The following is a 12,566-nucleotide window of genomic DNA, read 5'->3' on the forward strand; positions in this document are numbered from 1 at the left end:
AATAATAATAATAATAATAATAATAATAAATAATTAGAATACATCTCCTATAAGTTCCTCTAAGTCAAAAATGGACCCAAACAGAAAGTATCACTACTTAGAAGTCAATATTTAATTCTGAAATTCTTAAGTACATAACAAATTTATACTTAATAAACAATGTCAATTAATGGGGAGATAATAACTTTTGTTTGTATTCTACCTGTGTAAATAATCTGATGTGTAAATACATCAAAGCAAGAAATAAACTTCAAGGATGAACACAGAAACAAACCACAGGCAAGGGTTCCTTTTTAAGGCAATGAGGTAGTAAGACTGCTCTTCTAACTGAAAAAAAACAAACAATTTCAAGCAAACTCCCTTTCTACAACTTGGTGACAAAGGTCAAAACCATCTCTAGAGCCTAAAATACAGTGGATGCAACCCATATCTAAGTCTGGAGGAGGAGAGTCAGGTGAGGCCAGCACTGAACCGGGAGGCTTGGAACTCCACATCAAGTGCCCATTTGCTGCACAGCACAGTGGGGAAGCTTGGGTAAGATCTCTATATTCACTTACAACTAAGGCGATGAGGACTGGTCAGTTTATATAATAAAGTGTAAAATCTTAGGTGCGCTTATGTCTTATGTTACTAAGTGACACAGCGCTCCAAGATTAGTTATGAGGGGATGTACTATGTGCTAGACCTTACTGGTATACAGGGCTGTCCACCATTACAATTACAGAATGACCTGATTAAACTTACAGTAGGTGCTTCAGATTGGAGCTGTGAGTTCAGAGCCCAGGCCCGCTGTACTGAGGCTTGTTTAACAGTGAGTGCTATTGCTAAGCACACAGTGACAAACTGAGCAGCTACAGCAGTATACCTTCACTGTGTTATTCAGCAGAAAGTGACTTCTATATATGTCTGAGTAATAGAAATAAAACATTTAAACACTAAAATTGCTCAAGAAGTAGGAAGTAAAGACCTCTGCACTGCACTTAAGCTTCCATTCTGACTTGTAATTCACTGCACATCAAAGAAAATCAACTTGCCTGCCACAGAAGGACCGCTCCCTTCCGTGCTCAGGCAGCTGCTGAGGACAGAAAGAGCGCCTATTCTCCACAGCCTTTACCTTGTTTGATCACTGGTTACTTTTGATCTGACACTGCCCTCTCTCTAGTAATGACTTCCCCCTCATAGACCCTACCTCACATCTGTCACAAAGAATAAAGGGTGTCAAACTGAGACCTGACAACGCCTATGGGCCATGCGATGTGCTGCCAACAGAATGTGCCCCGGCTCCCACAATTTCCAATTCAGTTTCTTTTGTTCTGATAGGTACAGGGTTAGGGTACCAGTGAGAGCAGAAAGGATTATGCGCCAACTGTGAACCCAAGCCTTCTTGAATATGTATCTTTTATCTTTGATTCTACATCTTCCTAACTGCTGCAAACTTCATGGTGGTTACTATGAAATACATATTCAACAAGTGCAAAAGAAAGTTTGTTTAAATCCCTTTCCGTGACAAAACAAAGGATACAATGTATTGTATTTCAACTCTAAACCTTAAAGGAAAATGTTTCAAACCCTTATGTGAACTTAAGACAGCTGCCAAACACCACTATTGTAGCAAATGAAATCACCCAACTTTTAGAATTTTGGGTGCATGTTAGTAAGGAGATGAAATCACCCAGTTTTTAGGATTTTAATTCATGCCTTCATGGCCAAAAACCAGAAAGATAGCCTAAAACAATGCATACGTTCACAGAGGAAAATCAATCAACTGTTAAAATACACATTCTCACACTAATTTGGTGTGAGAATAGATTAAGGCTGAAAATCAATTCCAGGATCTTATTTAAATAATGCCCTGATTATATTATCTTTGACATTACTAGAAATCATTTCTCTAAAATAAGCAATGGGAAAGAAGCATCATTTTTATCACATTTTACTGAGAATTCTTCAACCTCCATTAAAACATTTTATAAATTCTTAAATAGAAATACTTCTCTCTCCTCTAACACATACACACACTAACAGAATATTAGAGGTACACACTAAAGGACAGTTTAGGAAGTATACGGATCCTCTAAAATGACTCAAAGTTATAATGCCATCCTTTTCTTTCTTTATGAAGAAATAAGAGCTTTTCTTAACTTTAAACAAGTAGGGGAAACCATGGCCACTAAGCAGCAGGGAAAGTTAATGTGAATGTGATCTAGCACAGTAACGAACACAAATGAGTAGCTACCACTGCACACACACGGTGAAGAATCTGAGACCTGTAGAGAAGCAGCAAAGAGTGTGTAAGTTGGATCTGACAGGAGAAAAAAGTTAACTTGTCCAACAGCTGAAGAAAGATAAATGCATTCACAGAAAAGGGAAGGAACCCAAGTCTAAAAAGTAAGCAATTAATTAGGAAACTGCAGCATTATTTATTATAACAATCTAAAAACCTTATAATTCAAAGACATTAGTAAAATGTGATCATTTTCACTAGATGTTAAAATACGAAAAGGATAGTTTACACACTTGGAACTAACCATTAAAAAGCTATGCAAACACTATCACTTCTCAATGGAACTCAAAGGATAAACAGTAGAATGTGCGAAAATCAATAATTTCTCAAGTATTTTCTCACCAAGTTATCCAAATGTCATTTTATCATTAACAACAACAACAACAAAAAAATCTACACAAAATTCCCATTTATGTGTTGTTTGGGTCATTCAGTCCCTAATAATTGGTTGTATATAACTATTAAAGCACATAAGGGCAGAGAATCATAATAGAGTTTTTAAATTATAAAGGAGCTACAGATGGTATAGCAGTGAAGGGAGCTGGCCACTTTACCACACAGGCCCCAGGTTCAATTCCCAGCACCCACATGGAGGCTCACAACCATCATTAATTCCCGTCCCAGGGTAAGGTGTCAATGCCCTATACTGACCTCACATACCAGGCATGCACTAGGTAACAGACATGCGTGCAAGCAACACACATGCACACACCTGCATGGACACAGGCACAATTGATCTAAAAATAACCTTTTTTCTGACTCAAATAAAGTAGCATCTCAAGGTAGTTATAATTTGAGTTTCCCTATTATCTAGGAAAATTGAATATTTTTAAAAATAGTCACTGACTTTTTGTGTTTCTCCTTTAGAAAACTGTTCATTGGTTCATATCCTGATAGGCAGCTTATTTCTATGGTATTTAATTTTTTCAATTCTTTGTAAATTCTGGATCTTAGCTAGCAAAGAGAAGCTGTGCTTCTCAGTTCTGTTCAGAAACTTCTCGCCTACCTGGATGTCTTCATGAGCACTCCCTATGTTTTGCCTGGTTAATTTCAGTGCTTCGGACTTTAAATTAAAGCCTTTGATCCATTCTGAATTCCTATTTACACAAGGTGAAAGTGTGACTACGAACTCATTTTCTGTAGGTAGATAGCTGGTTTTGCCAGCGTCATTTGTTGAATAAGTAATCTTTTCCACTGCAAGTTTTTGCCACCTTTGTCAAAATCTAGGTGGGCAGTCCATTTGTTGGCTTATATCCAGATCATCTGTTCTCTTCCATCTGACTGACTGTTCTATCACGTAAGTGCTCTTAACTCTTAGGACTGCTTTGGCTGTATGTGACCTTCTGAGAGTCCTTGTAATTCCTAGTTATTTTTAAATCTAGATCTGTGAAATAGGACACCGGATCTTTAATGTGCATTGCTAACTATTTGTATGTCAACTTGACACATGCCAGAGTCACGTGAGAAGAGAGAACCCGCAACTGGGAAAAATGCCTTCGAAGACGGGGCTACAAACAAGCCAGTAGGGCAGTTTTTTAATTAGTGATTGATGTAGGAAGGTGCAGCCCACTGTGGGTCGGCCCACTCTGTGGCTGGTGTCTCCTGGGTTCTATGAGAAAGCAGGCTGATCAAGCAAGGGGGAACAAGGCAGTAAGCAGCACCCTCCATGGCCTCTTCTTCTGCTCCTGCCTCCAGGTTCCCGCCCTGTGTGAGTTCCTGTCCTGACTTCCTTCAATGATCAACTTCGATGTGGAAGTGTAAGCCAAACAAACCTTTGTCCCACAAGTTGCTTTAGTCATGATGTTTCTTCACATCAACAAGACCCTGGTTTAAACATATGCCTTCCATTAAATATGTAAATAATTTTGGTGCTATGGCTATTTTCACACTATTAATTCTCCAATCTAGAAACAATAGAAGGTCTTACCATTCTCTAGAACAGTCTCTCATCTCTTATTCAGAGTTTTCAAGTTTTCATTAGAGGCCTTTCTCTTCTCCGGCTGAGAATGTTCCTAAGTGTGTTGTTGGTGGTTTATTCTTTGATTTTGTTGTTGTTAAGCTATTATAAAAGATAGTTTTCCTAATTCTTTCTCTAACAGCACATTGTCGGTATAAATGAAGGGTACTACATGTTTACATTGATGCTGTACCCTACTACTTTATGTCAGTGTTCACTGGATCTAAGAATTTTCCAGCAAGGTCTATTAAGATCTCTTAAGTACAAATTCCTATTATCTGCAAATACTGACAGTGTGGCTTTTCCTTCCGATGCTTGCCCCACTTTTACAGGTGATACTCCAAGCTCTGTGCTGAGCGGGCCTCCGTGTCTCACTGCTGACATGTGAAGAGATGCTTCAGTACGTTGATACTAGGAGGCTAGCTGCAGGTTTGTTGTAAGCAGCCTTTACTACATACATTCATTATTATTTTGAGGTCTGTTCCATCTATTCCTAACAACTGTTTTATAATAAAGGCATGCTGAATTCTGTCAGATGCTTTTCAGTATCAATCTGGTGGCTTTGTGGAAGTTTACATATATTGACCCAATCTTGCCCCTTCAAGATGAAGCCCACTTAGTCATAACATATGACATTCTTACTATGTTCCTGAATTTGATTTGCAACTATTCTGTTCAGGCACACCTAGGTTTATTGATGCTTTATTCACCCCAGAAAGGAAATGGAAACAACCTAGAAGCCTGAATGAATAATGACAATCTGACAATACATAAAAGACAGTATTATTCAACTCTCAAAGAAAAGGAAAACTTGCAGCAAGTGAGTGGCGTTATAATCTATAATATTAATGAGGTCACCTAACCTCGGAAAAGAAAAAAGATCCCAGGTGCCCTTCATATATAGGTCTTAGCCTATAATGTTAAACATACATAAATGCAAACAGTTGTAATTACGGGTTTAATATAATATATATTAAGGAGAATAAATATGAACAATAATATTAAGTAAAGTTATCCCAATCTCAAAAGGAAAAAAAAATCACATGTTCCCTTTATATGCAGATCTTAGCTTGAAAGGTATAGATACACATAAACAGCTATAATTATGGGTATAATATGATATGTATTAAAGAGAATAAATAGGGTAATATTGGATGATGATGGTGACAGGCAGAACGCAGATGAAAGAACATATGAATCCTAAGAGAAGATAGAAAGCTAATTGTTTTTCTCCTTTCAACTCTGCTGTGGTCTTTCTTCCTTGTTGTGGTAGATAAGTCCATAAGATGAAATTGATGGGATGTTTATACACTTCAGTTAAACCTAGACTTCAGGGTGACTGACAGCGCCCACGACTGCTGGATGATTAGTCCAACCGTGCACAATGTACCAGTTACACTTCAATACGGAAAGGCTGGGACTGAGCCAGTGTCTGTTTGAACGGTCACCTAAACCTAGATGTACACTGATTTTATTTATAAATTCATTACAATAAAATAATTTTTATTTTAAATAGCAAAGATTGAAAAGGGAGGCAACGTAGACAACCCGCACACCACGAGTGTGTGCATCTGTATCACCGGGGCAAGCAGCAGAAGCGCCACCCACACAGGGTTGCATGGGCACTTAGCTTGTACAGCTTCTGGCAGAAGACCAGTTATGTCAAAAGCCCAAGAGTTGTAGGGCAGTGACAGTGCTGCTTCTTTTAAATAATGATAATAAAATAATAGAAAAACTGTAATCTATGAATCTGTAAAACAAATTAAGCATAGTTTGTAAACGACATCCAGAGAGGTAAATTTAAAGGATAGGGGAAAGGAACCCGGGGCAGAAAACGAGAAGAAGCAATTCTCCAATTCTTCTGTCTTTAGGCCTGATCACTAAAATAATAATGAAATTAAGTCTCACATAACCTACAAACCTTAACACCTCATTACTGTGAATAAAGAAAAACATTAGCCAAAACTTCCCCCAGATCCAAATACTACATCTCATTTGCTGACTGGCAAGCTGGAAGGTAGTTGAGGGAAACAAGTCCTCATAAATGACAGGCTTAATGCACTCCCAGCATCCCTCTGGCACCCAGCCTTATAAATTTCTATTTGCCAAACCTAATGATGTGATTCTCTATCTTAACACACTATCTCCCGGTGCCAGCACTCCAGCACAAAGCCAAGCCAGCACTTTCACTCTTGGAACAGAGAGATAATGTGATTTGCTCACATATTTCTAATTTCTTAAAATATGCAACCCTAAGAACATAAAAAAATTAATTATACATACAGAAGCAAGAAGAGACACAAGTAGAGGACCTCCACCAATTACATATTACCTTATTAACTGAAAATTACAAACTCAAGGAAGGCGTCTAAAATTTGACACACACACACAAAACACTCTAGAAAAAGAATATTAAAATAGTGTTTGTGGTGTCCTGTTTTGGGCATCATCACCCTGCATTTTCCACACTGAGTGTCTGCATCAGGCCTCCAACACCAAACTTCCAGACTTGGAGTCTCTGGGCTTCTGTGGGCATCTGGGCTTCCCTGTCACCAGCTGATGAGTCCTTTGAGTTTATAAACTAATTTTAATATTACTAAACAAATAGAATTAGGCAAGTAAATCTGCAGGGTAAAAACAATAATGCACTACCAAGAAAAGTTATTGAGATATTATCCAAGTCACTGCCTGCCCTCCATACAATGCATACATTCATTCTTGTTTTTCTATGCATTTAAAATGATAGAATAAATGCATTTATGTTAACAAGTTATCTGGTACATAAGAAAATACTCTTAGATAAAGATATGAATAAATTAAAAAGAATGACAAGACCTAACAAAGACCATACAAGTAAAAATTTACTCTTAGATTGAAATTATTCTGTAATTTCCACTTTTACAAATAGTATTTCAACAAAATAAAACCAACTTATTACCAGAATATACTAGTGAGCATAATTCTGACCAGAACTCTATAGTCTATTTGGTTAGAGCTACATGTGCTGAACCATTCCAATCCTCTCCAATCTCAGTGACCAACTTGCCTGGGAAGAACAAGCACAAAAATCACATGATAGGTGAGGCAACTCAGTTTTTAAAAAGTTACTTTTTTTTTTACCTAAAAACTATTAATTTTACATCATTACACTAAAAAGCTATTACTTACTCATTCAAGTCTATCTTATTTTTAAGAGCACATTCCCAGACGGTTTAAAGAAATACAGTTCAATGGTATACTCAAGTCAGAAGTAACCCCTATACCACTAAACCCAAATTTATATACACTCACAAAGAGAAAGATAAAAAGGTGACGAGATAATCCCTGCCCTCGGGAGAAATGACAGGCCTTGAGCAGGAAGCACACTCAAGCCATTTCAATCAAGGAGTGACCAGGTCTTAGTAAAGTAAGCTGGAACTGAGGCTGTCTCAGTGCCCTTGATATCCTTACAGAAGCGCTTCCACATGCACAGCTGACTGACACGCAGAGTCTACGCAATACTCCCTGACAGAACAAAATGCTAGACACAATGTATGTGCCATCAAGTAGCAATGAACAAACAAAAGACACAGCACAGGGCACCAGCACATAACAAGAATGAATTACACAGTCACTGTGGCTACACCCCAACAATTAAGCTGAACACCAAGGACAGAGTGAACACATACTGTGAGATCAGATACTTAGCCTTATGACAACAAATATAAATTACATGCAGACAAATGCTATCTTATCCATGTGGACACTGAAATCCTTCTTAGAAACCCTAGGTCATCAATACAGCTGCCTCTGGGAGCAGACAATGGGAGGAAACACTGTGAAGCAGTGGAAACTTAAGTTGGCTTGCTTTACTACTTTAAAGAGCAGCAGAAAGTTTAACAGAATGTTACCAATTTCTGTGTGGTGAGCACAGATCTACTGCTCTTTGGTATTTTGTATCCCCTCCCTCCCTCCCTCCCTTCCTTCCACCACCCACCCTCCTTTTCCCCCTCTACTGTCAGCCATGGGTTGATATGGCACTAAAGCTGTACAATACACTCTCCTGGACTTCGAAGCCTCCAGGACCATGTGCCAGATAAACCTCTGCTTTGACAAATTACTAAGCCATGAGTATTCTATTACAGCAGAAGAAAATAGACTAAGACAATGCTCTCGCTAGATATAACCTTAAAAATAGCTCTGTGGCAGACTGTGCACCAAAGGGACTGAAAGGCACTCGCCAGGAGAAAGAGGAAAGTGTGGGACAAGCTGGACCCTCACTAACCTGTTCGAGCGTCTACACGGGGTTTACAGACATTGCAGAATGCATCCATGGAAGCACCTGCAGCACTCAAAGTGAGAGAAACACAAGCTCACTCTTTTTAAAGGACTACAATGAAGTAGTCCTTAATTTTTTGACTCTAAATGTCAAATAGTGATATATAAGCTTTTAATAAACAAAGATATCCCTCTCATATTCTAAATTTTATTCCGCTTAAGTTGGAACCACAAATAAGAATATTCACATTCTCTTCCTGCTTCACATACAAAGGCAATTTCAACTGGTAGTGTTCTTCAGGCAATTAGTATTTCATATGGCAGGAAAAGTAAGTCTCCCCACTACGACCACCTAAAAGAAAATAACTTTAAATGAGGCTTCCCAGCAGCAGAAAGTGCAAGCATTACATCTTTATAGTTGCATCAAGGATGGAAAAGCCCTGTCAGTGAGCCATGTACCGAGTCAATGCTGCCACCTAAAGGCCAACGCCTAACATGAACGATGCCGAAGCTACAAAACCAATTAACCCTGGTTATTCCTGACTACACAGGCAAGCAGGAGCTCTAACAGTGTTTTAGAGAAGATTCAATTTATTAAGAGAGAAAAATAACGAAGTTCATTTGAATACTGGTCAAAGTACAGGTCAAACTCTGCTGGCATCTTTTCTAGAAAGAATTCTTTCTTCAATATCTCTATTAGTAGCTAATAAAAATCAGCAAATAACCAATATACTTCTCAAAGCCAAAACAGTTGACAACTTAGATATTTCATCTATTACATAAATATGTTTAAGTCCTATGAAAAGTTAGCTATCAGGAATTCAACTCTCCAACAGAGCTCAACATGTTCTGAATTTCCTTCTAAGAACCTTAATGAGAATTATGTTGGCTTCTCTTTAAGGTTTATCGAAACACTTTAAATCCCTCATGAAATAAAAACCAAATCCGGATCTGGTTCTCTCCGGATTTAAGTATCTGACACTTATTCAATGTAAGACAACACGGACAAGGCCAGGAAGAAAATAAAGCCTATCCTCCCGACATGGACAGCACCGCCTTTGAAAAGCCATCAGCTAAATCCTACAGGGACAGCAGTGCACGGAGCTCTCTGTGCTGAAACGAACACAAGTGCCAGCCAAGCCAACAAAGATACTACTAAAAATTAGAAAATCTTTAAGATAGGATGAACAGCCTTTCATTTATTATGTTGTATACCAGAGGTACCAAAGCTTATTAATGAATTACTTTATGATAAAGTAAGGACTACTTTAGGCTTCTAGTGTATCTTATGAGTCAGAGTGCACTGAGTAATTTTAGAGTATTTATTATGCCACTTAATCCTCAAATACAGCCTGTAAGACAAATTATCAACACACCACCACTATAAAGTAAGGATTCACAAGGTTTCATGACCTTCAGTAATTTTCTCAAGGTTCCAATGCAAGTGAGAAACAAAATGTCAGTCTATCTGACCCAGAAACCATACACCCTCAAATGACTTATATTCACAGTAACTTTAAAGAGGACTCTGACGTACTCTTTACTGTGTATTTTCGAGGTAAAAGCATATCTTGTGGCAATAAAAGCACTTAATTTTAATTCATGGTGTTTCAATTTTTAAATCATTTCAAAAAGTGTCATCCCTTCCACAACTGAAGTTTGTACATGTATGTTTTTTTGGTGTTTTGTTTTGTTGTTTTTTCTGGTTTTTTGAGACAGGGTTTCTCTATGTAGCCATGGCTGTCCTGGAACTCACTTTGTAGACCAGGATGGCCTCGAACTCAGAAATCTGCCTGCCTCTGCCTCCCAAGTGCTGGGATTAAAGGCGTGTGCCACCACGCCCGGCACATGATGTATGTTTTGGTTTGTTTGTTTGTTTTTAACATTTCAAAAACGAATGGGACCTCCTTGTGGACTAACATTAATGGTACCAGAAACACCAAGGAAGCTGCCAAAATAAGGGGGCAGCCAACAATTCTCCACATTTGTGATGCCCATGAGCCACATCAATGCCAGCGTGGCATGGCAACCCTAAGGGGGCAGTAGTGGCACACATACCCTTGTGGTAACAACAGATCTCTTACTGGATTTAAAACCTGATCAATAAGAGGGAGACCAACCATGTCGGAGACCAGAAACCTAGCTAACTACTCACTCAAGTTAATTCATGGTTATCGGAGGAGAATCTACTAATCTATTAAACCATCATAATCCCTAACAGCAATCTATAAACACTCATCCTCAGACCCACAGAGAAGTGTAGTCTTCACGCCTCATCAAGGAAACTTCTCCTTGCAATAGATCCCAGCACAGAAAAAACACAACCAATCCAAAGGCAATTGTGAGCCCAGCCCCAATGGATACATCTACAAAGCACTCCCACCCCTAAGGCTCAGAGAGCACCTCAGAAGAGGGGCGAGACAATCGGAAGAGACAGGCAGAGGATCGTGGAGTTTGCTGCAAGACTGTCTCCTCGTACCCATAGAATTTTACAAATGTGACTGCCCAAACATAGGCTGCACAATGGTAACACCAACACACATGCCAAACTAGCCCGGGGAAAACCCAGGAGGCCTCACTCTACACAAAGAACCGCGGAGAACAGAGGAAGGCCGGGAGAGAGACAAGCACACCAACTGGTTGTCCTATACCAAGCGGTCAGCCCTGAGAACACACATTCAAATAACTATACAAACTGAACAAGTTATACTTAGAAATGTACAATAGCGATTAGTGAAAAGAAGTTTTGAGTTTGATGGCGAGTGGGGAAGAGCATACAGGAGGGCTTGGACAGAAGAACAGGAAGGGAGAAATGCTATATTATTACCTAATTTTTTTTTTAATTTCAAAAGTTTTAAAACTGAAAAAAGCAACAAAAATGCCTCCATTTTGAGATGCAAGTTTAAAAGTAAGTCTTTTTTATAAATACACTATTCTGACATTGGAAACTCCCGCCAGCTCCTCCCAGGGACAACATTTTCTGGTAACTGATATGCTATCCCTATCAGTCAAAATTAAAATGGCTTTGAGTTTCATTTAGCTACAAGCTACAGCATAGCTGAACCTAAAAAAACATGAAAGATCAGTACAATGTGATTCCACTTCTACTAAAACATATAAAATAGGCTAACTCACAAAAAAACAGGATATAAATTAGCAACTACCATGTGCTAGGGAAAGGGAAACAGGAAGCAATGGCTAAAGAGAAGAGTCTAAGCTGATAAAGAAAATGTTATATATTAGATCTTGGTGACGACTGCATAGCTTTACGGATATAATAAAAACCAATACACCTTATGTGATTATATCTCAACAAGAAAAAAAAAAACTGAGCGGTACATTAACCCACTGTGAGACACGTATGCATGTGCTCAAAATATAAAACTTACGTCATCCTTGAGATTCTTTACCTGCATGCATTTACTAGATCCTATCTTTTCACCATTCTAGTAAAAAGCTCTATCTGTAAATACACACAGTTCTGGGCATTAAAATATTCTTAATCTAGAATTATTGTCATTCCTACAGGCACCACAGGAACTCCAACCGAACAGATTTATCTATTCCAGTAGGCCTGAGTTAGATTCCCTGTCAGACACAGCAGCAAACACTAATGAAGGTTTAAAAGCCCAGCACCACACACGAGCATCTATTCTCTTATGGGACCAGACTATAAAACAACTGGGGAACTTCTGCGTTTCAATGAGTAGTGTTTCCCACTTGATAACCAGGAGACAACTTGTAAACAGAGTAAAGGGAATTCAGACGGTGGGAAGGAACACACTGAACAGCACTGACAAAAACAAGTACTTACTAATTTGTTTTCCTGCATGTATATCCTCTGTAACTTCAGGCAGCTCTTAGCTATGACAATCATGCCTTCATCTGAGATCTTGTAACACTGGCCAAAATGGATGTCTTTGAGTTCTCTGCATCTTGAGCCCAGCTGTAAACAAAGAGATTTGGCTCAATGCTTGGAAAAGAACAAAGGCAACATATTTCTAGTGAGATTTCCGTGCAGTATTTTAAAGAAGCCATACCAAAGATAAATGACCACTTGTAAGTTAC

The 12,566-nt window shown here is 38.6% G+C and overlaps 1 protein-coding gene across 2 annotated transcripts in view; it reads right to left on the reverse strand.

Moving 5' to 3' along the window:
* Nucleotides 1-12,566, reverse strand: part of Fbxl17 (F-box and leucine-rich repeat protein 17) — a 458,236-nt gene that overhangs the window by 413,147 nt on the left and 32,523 nt on the right. For both annotated transcript variants that reach the window (XR_385343.4, NM_015794.1), the window contains exon 4: nt 12,313-12,444. Coding sequence is in view for 1 of the 2 variants with exons in the window: in NM_015794.1 (NP_056609.1) it covers nt 12,313-12,444 (132 nt within the window). In the remaining variant the exon portion in view is untranslated. The remainder of the gene's footprint in view (nt 1-12,312; nt 12,445-12,566) is intronic.

This window comes from Mus musculus, chromosome 17 (genome assembly GCF_000001635.26).
Source record: "Mus musculus strain C57BL/6J chromosome 17, GRCm38.p6 C57BL/6J".
Lineage (NCBI taxonomy): Eukaryota > Metazoa > Chordata > Mammalia > Rodentia > Muridae > Mus > Mus musculus.